This window comes from Mustelus asterias, chromosome 12 (genome assembly GCF_964213995.1).
Source record: "Mustelus asterias chromosome 12, sMusAst1.hap1.1, whole genome shotgun sequence".
Lineage (NCBI taxonomy): Eukaryota > Metazoa > Chordata > Chondrichthyes > Carcharhiniformes > Triakidae > Mustelus > Mustelus asterias.
The window spans coordinates 105101825-105119885 of NC_135812.1; the positions used below are offsets into that span (position 1 = coordinate 105101825).

General features: G+C 41.5%; 1 protein-coding gene across 3 annotated transcripts in view; it reads left to right on the forward strand.

Moving 5' to 3' along the window:
- Positions 1–18061, forward strand: part of cep112 (centrosomal protein 112) — a 483816-nt gene that overhangs the window by 61396 nt on the left and 404359 nt on the right. For 2 of the 3 annotated variants that reach the window (XM_078226009.1, XM_078226010.1), the window contains exons 6-8: positions 6081–6158; positions 16194–16241; positions 16395–16472. In XM_078226009.1, coding sequence (XP_078082135.1) covers positions 6081–6158; positions 16194–16241; positions 16395–16472 — 204 coding nt within the window. The remainder of the gene's footprint in view (positions 1–6080; positions 6159–16193; positions 16242–16394; positions 16473–18061) is intronic. The other variant, XM_078226011.1, reaches the window with a different exon arrangement.

Sequence of the window (18061 nt, forward strand, 5' to 3'; positions counted from 1 at the left end):
TAAAATGCTGTGTTTAGCATGAATTGTTTCAGCTTTTAAAGAGTGAACTCTGTCTCATTTTTGCATTTCAAAACATTCAGTCCATAGTGCAAAACTAGTGATTTCCTGAAACAATGAACTTATTTTTTAAATAGCCTATTTAGTAACAGTTGAGTGAGCAACAACGAATCCAACAGTTTGATTTACTTGGCAAGTACCAATGAAGAAAAACCCTGTTGATGGCTCGATACAGATATGTATACCCTGTACTCTGGAATTCTCTTTCTCAATGTCACTGCCTCTCGAGCTCTTAAAACCTACTTTTATGACCAAGGCTTTTGGTCACCTGTCATTAAGTCTCATTCGATCGACGTCAATAAGTCAGCAATGTTATATAAATGCTAAATTGTTCTGAAGGTGAAAGAATCAGAATCATTCAGGAAACAATTGGATACCACACTGGAGGGAGTTTGGATGGATGTTCCTTCCTCATCTAAGTATCTTAGGAGCACAGGAATGGCAGAGAGACTAAATGAATATTTTGCTTTGGTTTTCACGGTGGAGGACACTAGAACCATCTCAATAGTAACAGGTAATGCAGAGTTGTTGAAAAGGAAGAGCTTAATAAATCACCACCACGAGGGAAGATGTACTGAATAAGCTATTAGGATTAAAGGCAGATGAGTCCCAGGGTCTGATGGTCTACATCATGTCATAAAGGAAGTCGGTTTAACTTTGGTGGTAGGGAAACTTCTAGAAACAATAATTCAGGGCAAATAGGAGTTAATAAAGGAAGGGCAGCATGGATTTCTTGAGGGGAAAATTGTGTTCAACTAACTTGTTAGGAGTTTTTTGAAGAGGTAACAGAGGGGGTTGATGAAGGCAATGCTGTTGATGTGGTGTACATGGATTTCCAAAAGATGTTTGGTACAGTGCCACTCAACCTACATGTGAGCAAAGTTGCAGCTCATGGAATAAAAGGGACAGTAACAACATGGATACAGAGTTGGCTCAGACAGGAAACAGATGCTTTTTGGGCTGGATGAAGGTTTGTAAGAAACTGGTTCTTGCTCTTGAGAGGAACAAGAAGGAGGGTACAGATTTAAAGCAATTAGCAAAAGCAACAGTAATATGAGGAAAAAGTTGTTCACCAAGTGTGTGGTTAGGGTCTGGAATGCACTGCCTGGGAGGATGGGGGAGGCAGGTTCAACTGAAGAATTCAAAAGGAAACTAGACTGTTATTTGAAAAATTGAATGTGCAGGGTTACAGGGAGACTAGGTGAGTTGCTCATTTGGACAGCTGGTGCAGACATGATGGGCTAAATGGCCTCCTGCGATTCTTTGATATCGCGCCTTTCACAAACTCTGAACATCCAAAAATACTTACAGCCACTGGAATACTTTTGAGGTGAAGTCACTGTTGTAATGTAGGAAACATGGCAACTAACGTCTGCACAATATGCTCCATAAACAGCAATACGTAAATGATCAAATAACCTGCTTTATTGATGTGGTGGCACAGTGGTTAGCACTGTTGTTGTCTCACTATGCCAGGAACCTGGGTTTAGTTCTCGCCTTGGGCGACTGTGTAGAGGTTGCATGTTCTCCCCGTGTCTGCATGGGCTTCCTCCCACTGCACAAAGATGTGTAGGTTAGGTGGATTGGTAAATGCATGGCGTAGTGGGGATAGGGTGGAGGGTAGGGCCCGGGGGGGGGATGTTATTTCGGAGAGTTGGTGCTGACCCGATGGGCCGAGTGGCCTCTTTCTGCAAGGTAGGGATTATATGGTTCTATGGATATTGATTAAAGAATAAACATTGTCCAGGACACTGGATATTACCTCCCTTTTATTTCACTAACACCATTCAATCTTCCACGTCCACTTGGGAAGACAGAGTGGGTTTTGGTTTAATGCCTCATCTAAAAGACAGTTCAGCTGACAATGCAGCACTCCCTTAATACTGCACTTAAGTATCAATGTAGATTTTCATGCTTAAGTTCTGGAATGGGACTTGAACCCATGATCTTCTGATTTGGAGACCATCAACTGGACCATGGCTATCATTTTACAAGTCTGCCATTTCCTTATTGCCTAACGTTGGTCTTCGATCCATCATGAGCATCAGATGGCAGGGCAACATCAGCACTGAAGTCTTTAAAAGAGCCAATCTGCCTAGTATTGAATGTATTCTCTTACAATGCCAATTTCATTGGCAGGACACCTGTCAGACATGGAGGATTACAGAATGCCTAAAGCAGTGTTTTATGGTGAACTGTGCTGCTGAAGGCGAGACTGAGGTGCACCTTACAAACACTTCAAAGATCATTTCAAAAGACCTGTCTGGTTGGCATTCAGCTGTGGTAACAGGAGACTGGCACACTACCAGGAAAGCAACCTGAAAATTTAAAACCAGGCTGCTGAAGAAAGGCATGAACAACTTGTATCGAATCCTGTCCGATCTCGGAGTTACAATGTTCCAAAACCTCGAGAACCTGTAGATCAATATTTGGCCTCTTCCGTCAGCACCAATCATACCAACTGCCACAGGGACAGGATTTCCCATGAGCTTCGCCTACAATCTGCCGCCATCATCACCATAGTACTAACCCATCTGTCTTTTACTGACCTTGCCCCCTCACCACTCTTTCCCTTGATATATTTCTGAAAAAATTACTGTTGATTTGATTACTCTTGCTAATTTCTGTTCATGCTCCCTTGTTGCTCCTCTTTAAAACCCTTGATATTTTTATGCCTTTCGCAGTCTGGTGGATTTCTATTTCCCATTTTGTGTAAGCCTTTTTTTTTAAAGCTTCATACAGTCCATTACCTTGTTTGTTGACCATGGTTACTCAGCTGCACATGTGGACCTTTTGTCTTTATGGTACATGTGCTGGATTTGTATTGAACCAAAAAACATCTGTGAATACTTCTTACTCAGTAACAACTCAGCCCAATTTACTGTGCCCAATTTATTTTGCATCCCTTCAAAGTTTGCCTTACTAAAGTTCCTTGGTTTGTGACAGTCCTTTGTCCATCTCGAACCAAATTTCAAATTCATTCATAAATAGAATGGGTACAGCACAGAAACAGGCCATTCGGCCCACGTATTGTGCCACACCTGACACCAAATTAAACTAATCACTTCTGCCTGCCCTTGGTCCATATCCATCTATTCTTCGCATATTCATGTACTAACCCAAAAGCCCCTATTGTATCTGCCTCTACCACCACCCCTGGCAGCGCGTTTCAGAACAATATTTGTAAGATGTTTTCCCACAGTCATTTTGTTAACTTTGTGATATTCATCTCTAAATCTATTATGGCCTTATTCCTTGTTGATTTCAAAACATAGCTGTCTGTAAAGTTAAGGTCATGATTTCCAATTTGCTATCTTACATATGTTTCCCTCCAGTCCATAGGAAAAAATGACACTTCAGTTAGTTGGTGAGACAAGAGTCCCAATTTTATACTTGGATGAGCATCAAATTGCTCAATAGCCCAATGAGCTTTAAAGATCCTAATTCCAGTGAGAACTATTTTTGAAACCACTTCTATACTTTAAAGCTATGTGCCATTTTGGTGAAATTGTATTGATGACTTATATGGTAACTTATAATCCTTTGTCAGAAATTATGGTATGGAAGATGCAAATTGAAGTTCACTTGCGTCTAACCAATGTTCAGCGTTATATCAGCCTGTGTCAGATTGAAATCTCTCAGAGCAACCTTTCCCGTGGCCTCTGAGATTGACAAACAACATGGTGAAGGTTTATTCTTGAATTTAATAGGAACCCAGCAGAAGAATACCTCAATCATTTTATTTTGAATACAACTGTGGAAACTTTCATTGCATTAACCAGGGCTTAATGCTAATGCATATCCTCGGGCTGAATGGGGGTTGTGTTAACTCGATTGCAGTTCCCAGCTCCCACGTAAATGTACTGGTTGTTGATTGGTAAACTGCTGAAATGCCCATGCCATACTGGAACTCCACTGAAGTGGCTGATTGAATCCAACCCTTTGCCAAACTTGTGGCTTGAGGTTTCCTCCCCTTTGGTCTACATTTTTTTGGTTGGTTTGTTTATTTCATTTTCTTGCCAAATTTTCAGATGTATGTTTTGTTAATCTCTGTTTCATTTACAACCCTTTGAGATTTTATTTTCTCCACCATGACCACGTGCTATTCCTTTCTGAACTTACTTTTCGCACCTGTTGTATTTGCAAGTTTTTCTTTGGATCGATGCTCTTTTTTGATGGCCTTTGTTCTGTATGGTTTATTATTAATTTTATTTTCATTTCCTATGTTCATTTAATTCACTCTTGTAGCTCCTTCTTTTTCCTCTCCAACTTCATCCTTCCATTCAGTTTGTCCTGATGTTGTTCCTAATTCTCCAACGTTATGGTTTGAACAATTGCACTCTATAAAAGGAATACAGTTATCCCCATGGAATAGTGCAGAAAAAACAAAATGCATTTCAACTGAAAATTGTCAAGGAAATGAATGAGATCTGAGGGGAAAATGTGCTTACAAGGGCATTTGCGCGTTGGTATTTTGTGTGTATCGGCCACTGTTCAGTCGTTGGCACCTCCGCTGAGGCACAAGCTTCTGCGTACAGATCCCATTCCAGGCCTGAGCACAAACATCAAGACTGACACTCTGGTGCAGATCTGAGGGAGTGCTGCATTTTCTGTCTGAGGTACTGTCTTTCAGATGAGATGTTAAACCGAGGCCCCATCTGCCCACTCGGATAAGCGTGAAAGATCTCACGGCACTTTTTTTGAGACGAGCAGGGGAGTTATCCCTGGTGTCCTGACTCAATATTTATTTGTCAATCAACATCACACAAACAGGTTATCTGGTCATTATTACATTTCAATTAGTGGGACTTTGATGTGCTGAAATTGGCTGCCATGTTTCTGACAACAAAGATTACAGTTCCTAGAATAGAATCGTAGAATCCCTACAGTGCAGAAAGAGGCCATTCAGCCCATTGACTTTCTGAAAGAGCATCCTACCCAAGCCCTCCCCTCCGTCCTATCCCTATAACCCCACGCATTTATCATACCTAATCCGTCTAACCTACACATCTTTGGACTGAGAAAGGAAACTGGAGCACCTGGAGGAAACCCACTCGGACATTGTACTTCAAAAGTACTTAAAGTGCTTGAGATGTCTGGTCATGAAAGGCACTCTATGAATGCAAGTCTTGGCATTTTCACAGTTTTTGGTGAAAGCCCTCTTAGTTGGAACATTCTTGCTTATGAGAGTATTGGTTTCTGGAACATTAATGCAAAAGGCTAATGGAATATGTGGCCTTTAAGAGTCAACCACATTGCTGTGGCTCTGGAGTCACATGTAGGCAAGACCAAGTAAGGACGGAAGATTTCCTTCCCTAAAGGACATTAGTGAACCAGATGGTATTTTTCCAACAATCAACAATGGTTTCGCGGTCATCATTAGATTCAAAATTAAAGTTTATTTGTTAGTCACAAGTCGGCTTATATTCATTCACACTAATGAAGTTACTGTGAAAATCCCCTAGTCGCCACACTCCGGCGCCTGTTCGGGTACACTGAGGGAGAATTTAGCATGGCCAATGCACCTAACCTGCACATCTTTGGATTTGTGGGAGGAAACTGGCGGACGCGGAGGAAACCCACGCAGACATGGAGAGAACGTGCAAACTCCACACAGACAGTGACCCGAGGCTGGAATTGAACCTGGGTCCCTGGCGCTGTGAGGCAACAGTGCCAACCACTGCGCCACTGTGCTTAATTCCAGATTTTTTTTTTACTGAATTCAATTTCCACCATCTGTCGTGGCGGGATTCGAACCCGGGTCCCCAGAACATTGGCTGTGTTTCTGGATTAATGGTCATTGCCTAGTGGCAAAAACAAGTTTACCACTGCAGCGTGGGCAGTGGTGAGAAAATATTCTGTACAAAGTAATGCCTAAAGATCAAGATTTTAGCTACGGTTTTCAAATTTCAGCAAAGTAATTTATACAGAAAGTCTCTGAAAGGATTTAGTTTTGTTCTTCACTTTGCAACCCTTTGTTTCATGACAGTTTAGTATATAATGTATTTAAATTGTATTTCCAGGCGGTTTCTGAACCCACACCAGTTACATCTTCTGATGAGAGTGACTTTGAAGCAAGATTAAATAGCTGGAATCTTGGGGTATGTTCTGTTTGTTTGCTTTTGGTTTACATAGTTACATAGTATTTAGAACACAGAAACAGGTCATTTGATCCAATAAGTCCATATTTTTATGTTCCTCATGAGCCTTCCACCCTTCCTATCATTCTATTCCTTCCCCGTCTCATGTTTATCTAGTTTACTTCATGAAGTGCTGTTCACTTCAACTGCTCCTTGTGGAAGCAGAGATACAGAATCTAAACGAATCCTGAGTAAATAATTTTCTCTTACATTCCCTATTGGATTTATTAGTGGCTATCTTATATTTATGACCCTTCGTTCTGGTCTCTCCTGTAAGTGGAAGCTTTCTTCTTTACATCTACCCGATCAACTCCTTCATAATCTCTTTATGATTTCTATCAGGTCTCACACAACTCAATCCTCCCTTTTTTCTCGAGAAAAGAGCTCCAGTGTGTTTAATTTTTTTTCTAATGGGTATAACTTTTTCTGCTCACTGTTCATTGCCTTGACATTTTTTTTAAAAGTGAAGACAAGAACTGTTCACAATATAATGTGGTCCAACCATGATTCAATACATGTTACTGAGCTTAGATTAACATTGATTACGATTATCACTTGAGGCTTTTCATTCAGAAATATTCAGGGCGGCACGGTAGCACAGTGGTTAGCACTGCTGCTTCACAGCTCCAGGATCCCGGGTTCGATTCCCGGCTCGGGTCACTGTCTGTGTGGAGTTTGCACATTCTCCTCGTGTCTGCGTGGGTTTCCTCCGGGTGCTCCGGTTTCCTCCCACAGTCCAAAGATGTGCGGGTTAGGTTGATTGGCCAGGTTAAAAATTGTCCCTTAGAGTCCTGGGATGTGTAGGTTAGAGGGATTAGCGGGTAAAATATGTGGGGGGAGGGCCTGGGTGGGATTGTGGTCGGTGCAGACTCGATGGGCCGAATGGCCTCCTTCTGCACTGTAGGGTTTCTATGTTAAATATCATTGTTAAATAAGATTTCTTCCATTGTTTTCCCCTTTTTTGCTGTCTACTGTCATTTCAGATGACAGGGTGGTTTAACATTCAGACAATTCCTTGGCTATTCACAGTGCTGCTGTGTAGTTACCTTTTGTAGGTATGATACGATAGGCCTCCCTTATAACAGTTCTGTTCCTTCCCCTCATACAGGAGTGATCTTTTCTCATCTACCTTTGATTCTCTCCTTTCTCTAGTTCTGAGTATTTTTTGTTGTCAAATAACTCATTGAAGAATCAGGAAATCTCACCCACAGAGGGTGCACTTGAAGCAAGGAAGACTCTGGGCGTCTCAGCCCTACCAGTACAACAGCAATCACATCAAAGTTAGTTTATTTATTAGTCACAGTAGGTTTGTATTAACACTGTAGTGAAGTAAAATCCCCTGGTCGCCACACCCTGGCACCTGTTAGGGTACACTGAGGGAGAATTTAGCATAGTCAATGCACCCTAACCAGCACGTCTTTCAGAGTGTGGGAGGGAAACCAGAGCACCCAGAGGAAACCCACGCAGAATAGGGGAGAATGTGCAGACTCTGCACAGGTAGTGATCCAAGCCGGGAATCGAACCCGGGTCCCTGGCGCTGTGAGGCAGCAGTGCTAACCACTGTGTCACTGTCAGTGAGTCCAATTCCGATTTTAGGCGATTTTTAAATAAACTATTGCTAATGCATCCTAATATTGTGATTCAATAAAGCTTGTATTTTAACTTTTTGGAATTAAATGCGAGACAATTTCCTTGAGGGTAATCATACAAACAGTTAAAATCTCGTCTAAATTCTCGGCAGTTTGTCAAGTTTCTCATTCGTCATATAAATAGAATAACCAATAGCCACACAATAGCTTTGCAGTTCAGTGACTAACTCAATTGAGAATACAATATTAGTAATAAACAGATCAAAGTGAGTACAGTCATCCCATATCCTTTAGTTGTGGCTTTGCATGAGAGCAAATAGAATGGTATTGGCCTCTATAAACTTCAAAGTCATTTCAGTAGTCAGTGAAGGCGACACCACAAACAGCTGCAGCACTGAACTACCCTGGGAAATGTTCTGGACTGCAGAGGGGCAGAAGGCTACATCTGTTATAAAAGTACGTAAGAGAATTGCAATCTCTTTGTAACTTTTATAATTGCGAATTTGGTTCTGATGGTAAAATACCACGATTGTCATAAAAAGTAAACCGCAAAAGCCAGGCAGGCTTTGTGTATCCACCTAATTAAAAGAAACACGGCGACAGCATTTAAAATCCGGGACCATATGCCAACTACAGTAAATCCTGGCAATCGGTGATGGGATGAAAATTATTCATTCTCCGTTATCTACTTTGACTAATCTACTTAATTAAACATCAGCATTTGTCAGGGAAACACTGTCATCACTAGAAAAACAGGATAAGGAGCCAACAACTAAATGAAAATGTGTGTGTATACAAAAATACAAACAAATACCAGGAAGCCTAATCTCTAATCGGAGGGTTCAAAGGAAAGTAATGAACAGCTTGAGCTTTGTTTTTGTGGTTTAGAGTTGAACTCTTTGATTAGAGGACAGATGTGTCATTCTCAGGCATTCATTATTCCCTCGGTAAAAGGAAATTCAGAAGTACTCACTACGTATGGTGGTACATGTATATGTTTTCAAAGTATTCCCCTTGTTCTTTTAAAATGTTCCTCTTTGCTTTGGTGAGGTCCTGGCAGATGACCAACCATACCCTGGCAAGTGTTGACAGCTTCAGATGAGGAAGGGAGGAAATAGAAGGGAAGAAAGCATATTCCTCCTTGACAACCACATGCCTGTTCCCTTCCCAGCTGTGAAGCCAAGAAGGGAACCTGCTTTCAGGTTCTGCCAATGTCATTGTATTGTCAACCACAAAGGTAGCTAGACGCTATTTACCCTCTTGTTTTCCTGCCATCCCTGTTGGGAAAAACAGCCAGCCTTTGCTCCCTGTTTCTCTCAGATCCTGGCTGACGTCAGCAATTCATTGTGTGAAGAACTAAGGGTCCCAGACATTTGATGCAGTGCCAAAAACAGAAAATGCTGGAAAATCTCAGCAGGTCTGACAGCATCTGTGGGGAGAGAATAGAGCCAACGTTTTGAGTTTAGATGACCTTTCATCAGAGCCAAGAAGAGCAAAGAGAATCAGCAAAGATTGATACTGTTGGGGTGGAGTTGGTGTGAAATTGGACAAAGGGAATGTAAATGAGGATACAGAAAGCTGAGAAGGTGCTAAGAGTGTCCATTACATGATCAGATTGCGAGAATGGCAGAACAGAGGTACAGATTGTTAAAGGACTGCCTGAGGAATGTGGCAGTTGCCCTAAAGAGGGGGGGGGGGGGGGGGGGGGCCGGGAGGAGGGTGTGGAAAGAAGGAGAGCTGGAATGGAGAAGTGGAAATATAGAAGTGAAAAAGAAGGATGAGAAAATGGATGAATGAGATGAAATGAAATTGAATAAAATAAATGGAAATGGGGTGAAGGTGGAGGGAGGGAGTTCACGCTCTGAAGTTGTTGAACTCAATGTCAGTCCGGAAAGCTGTGAAGTGCCCAATCAGGAGATGAGGTCCTTCAGTTGGGGTTCTCTAGAACATTGCAAAAGGCCAAGGACGGACATGTGGACAGGAGAGCAACACGTCACCCTGAGATTTTCCAGCATTTTGTGTTTTTGTTTCAGATTGCAGCATCTGCAGTATTTTGCGTTTATTTGATGCAGTGCATTGTTCCAGTATCTTCACATATAGAAACATAACAATTACAGCACAGAAGGAAGCCATTTACTTTGTGTGCTTGTTGCAGTTCTTCAACTGGAGACATCTACTGTAATCTGATTTTGCTGCATCCTGTTTTACTCTTTTGAAGTACTTCGTGTGATGGCCCCCCACGAGGTCCATGGGGAATCACGGATTGATCTCCCTGTGGAGCTCGTTGAGTACGAGTTCCCCTGGTAACAGGCAGTGTCCTGCCCAATTGGAACTCATTACCTGAGCCTTTGATAAGGCAGACCCAGGACTGGGCCTGCTGAACTGCAGTCCCAAACAAGGACTAGTGTGTGTACACTATGGTGGTGGTTTTACATTGCATTCTGTAATAAACTATGTTCCTTTCCTGAGGTCAGGTTTCCTGAGTTCGTACACTTGGTTATCATTTAACGCAGTTATCAAATAAAGTACACCCAAAAATGGAAGACTTCAGAATGTAACTTCAATAGCAATATTGTGTAATCAGTTAGCACAAGAGATATTTTATTGGTGACTTATTCACAATATTATTTTTTGTCTTATAACACACCCATGAAGGGTCTTGGATGTTTCTATGTTAATGGCGCTACATATATGAAAGTTATTGTTTTTAAGTCTTGTTTCAATTGTTGCTTAAGGCAAAGCATTCTTTGTTTTAATAATGTTGTATGGGGAAGAACAAAATCATCTTCCATCGCCTTCATTCTTATAGGAATGATCTTGTGTCTCTGCCCCCTTAATGATTCTTCAACCAGTGTGAACAAGAATTCAGTTTCAAAGTACAATGAAAATCCCTTTGCCAACAACGCCTTATTGATTTCAGTGTCCACATTTCTCGACAATAGCAAATAAGTGAAACAATGATAAGTTGTCTCAATGTTAATTATCACAAACTCTTATTTATTGTTACTAATCAAATTTTTGATTGAATATGAATTAATCTAAAGTAGTTTGCAGTTGGTAGGTAATAATGAAAAATGAGTGGTGTGTTCTCTCTTTGCTTCAGTAAATGACCTCCCGCTGACCCTCCAACCACCCAGCTGACCCTCAGACTTCCCTTTGACCCTCCAAACCTTGGATGACTCCATGGCCCCCAGAGTCCCCCCTCACGGCCCTTGGAGTCGCGCCCCCCCCCCCCCACCGCCGCCGACAAACCGGCCCTTGTAGTTGTTAATGAATACTTACCAAAATATGGCTAGTGCCGTAAAAAGGGGGCAGGCATGCCCCACATTTCTGAAGATCTCGGTTGGGAAGTCTGGATGGGAAATATGGAGCTCCGCTTTGGTGTTTAAAAAGTAGAAGTGTTGGGGCTTTCTGACAGTCATTGCTACTCCTTGAAAGATTTGGCCCAATCCATCTTTTCAAGACTCTTTTATTTAATGTTAATACCCAGTAGCAACAACATTTTAACTGCATATAATAATTTTCATTAAAAATCTCTTTTTTTACATAGTTTATTTCTGTGCTGTACGTTCTATTTGGTCCAGCTGGTCTATGCTGGTTTTTATGCTTGACATGAGCTTTATCTCACCATATCAAAATAATTTTCTATTCCTTTCTCCTTCCCTTCCCTTCCTGGGCAGCATGGTGGCACAGTGGTTAGCACCGCTGCCTCACAATGCCAGGGACCCGGGTTCAATTCCCAGCTTGGGTCACTGTCTGTGTGGAGTTTGTATATTCTCCCCATGTCTGCGTGGGTTTCCTCCGGGTGCTCCGGTTTCCTCCCACACTCCAAAGATGTGCGGGTTAGGTGGATTGGCCGTGCTAAATTGCCCTTTAGTGTCAGGAGGACTAGCTAGGGTCAATGCGTGGGGTTGTGTGGATAGGGCCTGGGTGGGATTGTGCTCAGTGCAGACTCGATGGGCCGAATGACCTCCTTCTGCACTGACTCTATGATTCTAAATACATCTACAGTGTCAAACTCACTTATTCCTCGTGGTGAAGAGTTCAACATTCTAACCACTCACTGGGTCACAAAGTATCTCTTGAATTTCTTATTGGATTTCTGAATTACTCTCTTACATTTAAGACCCCAATTTTTGATTCCCTCATTATTCATACATTCAGTGCAGGTAAATGTGCTTTGAAACTTAACTGTCTTTCTCCCTAAGCTTTAGAATTCTTGCATGGAGTACAGAAGGATGAGGGGGGATTTGATTGAGGTATATAAAATACTCAACGGAATTGATAAAGTAAATTTTAACCAAATGTTGCCCTTTCTAGAACAATCTAGGACAAGAGGTCATAGTTGTAGAGTAAAAGGGGGGAGGTTCAAGACAGATAAGGGGAAGTTACTTCTCACAGATGGTTGTGAATCTATGGAACTCACTGCCCCAGAGTGCAATGGATACAAAATGAATCAATGGATTCAAGAAAGAAATAGATAAATATTTGATCAAAAGCGAGATAAAGGGTTATGAAGAACAGGCAGGGAAGTGGAGTTAGAATGAGATGGAGATCAGCCATGATTACATAGCATGGCGGAGCGGGCTCGAAGTGCTGAATTGCCGGCTCTCGCTCCTAATTCCTATGTTCCTATGAATATATCAGAGCCAGCCAGCTTTTTGTCCAGCCGCCATTAGCAATGTTTTTACTTCATAATGAGTGCTAAGAATATTGGCTGGTAAATTGTAGCAGGTATATTGCTGCTGTCCAGCCTCAACCTCTTGCCGTGCCATGAACTTTTGCACCTGTTTGATACTGGAAGAGCTTGCTCCTGTGTTCCCGGAATGATTATTCTAATTGAGCTGATCACAATGATAGCTATTCTCTCCAAACGGTCTCTGTGACTCGCTCTGCGTCTGGATCCTGAACTTCCTAGCCCACAGTAAGGATAGGCAACAGCACCTCTTCCATGATCATCCTCAACACCAGTGCCCCACAAGGCTGTATCCTCAGCCCCTTACTATACTCCTTGCACACCTATAACTGTGGCCAAATTCCCCTCCAACTCGATTTTCAAGTTTGCTGATGACAGCACCGTAATGGGTTGGATCTCAAACAATGATGAGATGGAGTACAGGAAAGAGATAGAGAATCTGGTGAACTGGTGTGACGATAATAATCTCTCCCTCAATGTCAACAAAACGAAGGAGATAGTCATCGACTTCAGGAAGCACAGTGGAGGACATGCCTCTGTCTACATCAATGGGGACGAAGTAGAAATGGTTGAGAGCTTCAAGTTTTTAGGTGCCCAGATCACTAACAACCTCTCCTGATTCTCCCCTCCCCAAGCCGACACTATAGTTAAGAAAGCCCACTGACGCCTCTACTTTCTCAGAAGACTAAGGAAATTTGGCATGTTGGCTACGACTCTCACCAACGTTTACAGATGCACCATAGAAAGCATCCTTTTCTGGTTGTATCACAGCTTGGTATGGCTCCTGCTCTGCCCAAGACCCCAAGAAACTAAAATGTCGTGAATGTAGCCCAATCCATCACGCAAACCAGCCTCCCATCCATTGACTCTGTCTACACTTCCCGCTGCCTTGGAAAAGCAGTCAGCATAATTAAGGACCCCACGTACCCCGGACGTTCTCTCTTCCATCAGGAAAAAGACACAGAAGTCTGAGAACACCGATTCCAGAATACCTTTTCCCTGCTGCCATCAGCCTTTTGAATGGATCCTACCTCGCATTAAGTTGATCTTTCTCTACACCCTAGCTACGACGGTAATACTACATTCTGCACTCTCCTTTCCTTCCCTATGAACAGTATGCTTTGCCTGTATAGTGTGCAAGAAACAATACTTTTCTTGTATACTAATACATGTGACAAATCAATTCATTCCTCTGCTGTAGTCCACATTTTCACCCTTGTTACACACCACTTTAGCAAGTAACTCACGAGCTGTAACCACCTAAAAAGCATCAAAATCCAGTGTACGTTTAGTCTCCTAACTTCAGCGACAAACATACTAAAAATTTAAAGTACGTGTATGTACTTTGTGATTATTGAAATCACATGCTGTTACTCAGTTTCTATTTACTAATCAAAGATACAATTTTCCACATCTGGATTCTCAGCTAGCCACATGTGGCTAACATATGGACAACACTGATTTAAGCAAGTATATCAGTTAAATGTGTAAAGTTACTTATTTATGTAGCATTGGTAGATGATTATTTATTTATTTATTGGTAGATGATTTATTTACATTGCAGGAACCAGTCCAAAAATGCTTAATTGTCTCTGAACTCATCTGAAACTTCATCTCCAGTCCTTTCTGTGGCCATGTACAATCCTCTCCATTCTTGAATCCCCTAATTCCTCAGAGCAGCCTCGGTTTCACTGGGAAATATAGAAGATGTGTTCATACTTCAACATTTTCATGTGCTCCTTATTCACAAAACTAAAAGTTTTCGGAACTCCAACAAAACAAAATCATAGCTGAGGCTTCAAAAGTTTTCTTTTGATTGGAAGGGGGCTCAATGTTCATCCAGACTCTTGAGCAATTCCACAGATTATTGAAGCATGCTTCAGTTTGTGCCAAAAGCTTGTTTTAACAATGAGGGGGCGATGAACTGATTATCACTTGTGACTTACGCAGGCTCATTCATTTATGGTCCATGGTTAACCCATTAATTTCTTCATGTAGCTCCATTAAGATTTAATTCAGCAGAGATGCCAAGATTTCATTGTGACAAATTAAATTGGGTTTTCACTTCTTGTTCACTTATTGGCCGATCCCCAATAATTTTCAGGAGCAGTCATGCACTTTCCAACTCTTGGGACCTTATAATAATCTCCCATATTGTGTGAGTAGTTTCTGAGCCCAAAGATATGATAAAGCTTAATCAATGTGCACATGATTGAAATGATTCAATGAGTAGCGTGTTGCGAATTAATGATGCTGTGGTTTGGCTTCCTCCTGGTGTCAAATTTGGCAACTTCTCAAGTCAGTTTCGGCAGCATCAGTGCCATTCGCTGCTCAAATGAAAGGATGCAAGAAATAAGAAAACAAAATGATAATCATAAATTCATAGTGGAGTCAGTATCCACACAGGGATAAGATGCCAATTCTCTGATTCATTCAATAGCATTCAATTGGAATAGGAGCAACTGAATCATCTTATTGTCATTTAATATGGAAGCCTGAATTGTTTTGATAGCCACAAGCTGCTTTCACATCCACATGCCTTCCTATCTGGAGGAAGTGTAGTAAACCATACTCATTTTAATCCGGTTTATGCAGAAGCACTTTGTTTTGTTGCACCTTCTGAGATTGGCTTACTGTTTATAATTGTGAGAATTGGAAGCCAGTGTTTGAAAGTCATTTTACATAGAAATAATCAAACAAATATTTCAGGCATAACTCACTAAAGGTTACCATTTGATGCTGCCCTCAGCCATAGTTCATGTATTAACTTTCCAGGCAGAATCTTTGGCAGAGCAACTAAAACTGTGAATATTGTCTAATGTTTCCACTCCTCCACTGCACCATTATCCTATGATCTAGTGAGTAAGGACATGACACAACGTAGGACCAGGCCATAACCCCAAAAGGTTGTGCAAGTTCCATCTGTTGAGCTAAAAGATGTGCTGTGATTATCTTGAAATGTATCACTGCTGGGTCAACACAACAAGATCTAATCTGAGGGCGACATGGTGGCACAGTGGTGAGGGCGGTATGGCACGTGGTTAGCACTGCTGCCTCACAGCGCCAGGGACCCGCGTTCAATTCCCAGCTTAGGTCAAAGTCTGTGTGGAGTCTGCACATTCTCCCCATGTCTGCGTGGGTTCCTCCGGGTGCTCTGGTTTCCTCCCACAGTCCAAAGATGAGCGGGTTAGGTGGATTGGCCATGCTAAATTCCCCCTTAGTATCAGGGGAACCAGCTAGGATAAATGCGTGGGGGTATGGGGATAGGGCCTGAGTGCGATTGTGGCCAGTGCAGACTCGATGGGCTGAATGGCCTCCTTCTGCACTTAAGGATTCTATGATCCTGTAATCTGATGGCCTAAAACCCCAAACCTTGGAAACATTGTTGTTTACTACATTTGAATGTGAAGAAATTATTCAGTGTTTTTCTGGTCAATTTAAAATCCAGGATTAGGCAAAAATAGGGCCATTTGGATTTAACGCATGTTTCTTCCATTTTCTATCATCAGAAGGGTATGTATGGTCAGGACTTGAATGACAATCCATATGATAAAACTAAACAATTCTAAATACAGCTTTGATTGGTAAAGAGGAACTGCTCTTTAGGTGCCCTGTCTTTTGAAGTCACTTGATTTTGTGTGTTTATGTTGGAGAGTTAAAAGGGAAAATGAGATCCATGATCAATAGCAATTCTTGTTTTTGTTTTTCCAGATTGAAAACCCCAGATATTTACGGGAGAAACCAATACCTGTGTCTCCGGTAGGTGTTAGATTCCCAAACGCTGATGGGTAGGGAAAGTGAAGAGACTGATATTGGATCCTTCAATCATGAAATTGAGTTTCCTGAAGGCTTTTCCCCTACCCTTCCCCTTTGATCACTGAACCACTTTGTTTTTCCTTTTTTCTTCTATAGATTTTACCAAAAGCGAGTCTGGGAAATATTAGCACATTCTGCAATGAGCAAACTCTGGTTCGAATGCATGAAAAAGAGGTAGGAAGATATGTGTTGCTGTAATGCCATTGGTAGCCATGCACCTGGAACCCAGCAAAAGTCAGCACCATCACAAGAAGAGTGGATAGAAGTGGACAATTCAAGGGTGGGAAGGTTACATGCATTGGTTTGAATATTTTAGGAATGTCATATATTGGGTACAGACTCCTGCTGCAGAACTGCAGAAAAAAATAAAGTTCTTGTCAACTGCTTGTGACAAGATTGTTCATGTGAGGTGACTAATCTGGGCTTTCGGGCTAATTCTGAAAGTTATCAAGTGAGGTAACTACTGCATCCTGTTTCTCATGTCTCAGAATACAACTGGAAGTGAACTGGGGACAGATTGTGTTATGAAATAGCGCTTTTGCCTTTTGCTCATTCCAAACTGGAAAAGGATTCCAAAATAGATCGAAGGTTTATGTAAAAGAAACACTCTCGGTGCATGTGGCTGAAGGCCCCGTTATGTATGCACAAAATGTGGAAATGGGTCCTACCTCCCATCATGATACCCTGTTCCCTTTGAGCAAGAACCTGTACATTCTGGAGTTGCTGCTGTCTCCCTCTCGTTGCTGTGTTAGCCTCACTTCATGCCCCTGTAGCAACCAGCACAGTGTGAACTTGAGGGATTCAAATGTTTTTACTCTTATCTGTAGAGATGCATCCGTGTATTTTTCTGAATTGCTGTCAGGTTTTTAGTAAAATAAATTATGGTGTCATTATTTTTTTTTAAATTGCTCTGCCCTTCTTCCGAATGGATAGCAGCAAAGTGAAATGCCTATACTCGTGCTGAACTTGATCGCTTTAAAGAATGAAATACAGAAATGTGGATAGTTGCAAGTGATAATGTTAAAACATTCAAAGTTCAGCTATTATAAATCGCAAAAGTAAATCTTGAGTGGTTTATGAATTTCATATAAATTCAAAAGTTCTGTTCCTAATTTGCTTTCTGCTGTTTATGTACACAGTTTGTTTTTTTAGCTTTTTATTTGAATTTTGGAATTATCTTTCAAAAATCTTGCAAATGTGGTTTGGGAGTAAACCAAGCAAAATGCAGATAAAGGAAGAACAAAAGGAAACAAAAAGAGGTATTTTACACTATATATGCCAGATTTTAGCAGCAATGCCAAACTTGTAACAGGCAAATAACTGAGCTCAGATTTGGCCAATCATAAAACCATAAGACATAGGAGCAGAATTAGGCCACTTGGCCCATTGAGTCTGCTCCGCCATTCAATCATGGCTGATACTTTTCTCATCCCCATTCTCCTGCCTTTTCCCCATAACCCCATATCCCCTTATTAATCAAGAACCTTTCTATCTCTGTCTTAAAGACACTCAATGACCCGGCCTCCACAGCCTTCTACGGCAAAGGTGGAAATCTAAATAAATCATGATTTGAAATCTAAATAAATCATGACCACTGGTTCTCCTTTATCTAACTTCTTTGTTACCTCCTCAAAGAACTCCAATAGATTTGTCAGACATGACCTCCCCTTACGAAGCCGTGCTGACTCAGTCCTATTTTATCATACACTTCCAAGTATTCCATGATCTCATCTTTAATAATGGACTCTAATGTCTTGCCAATG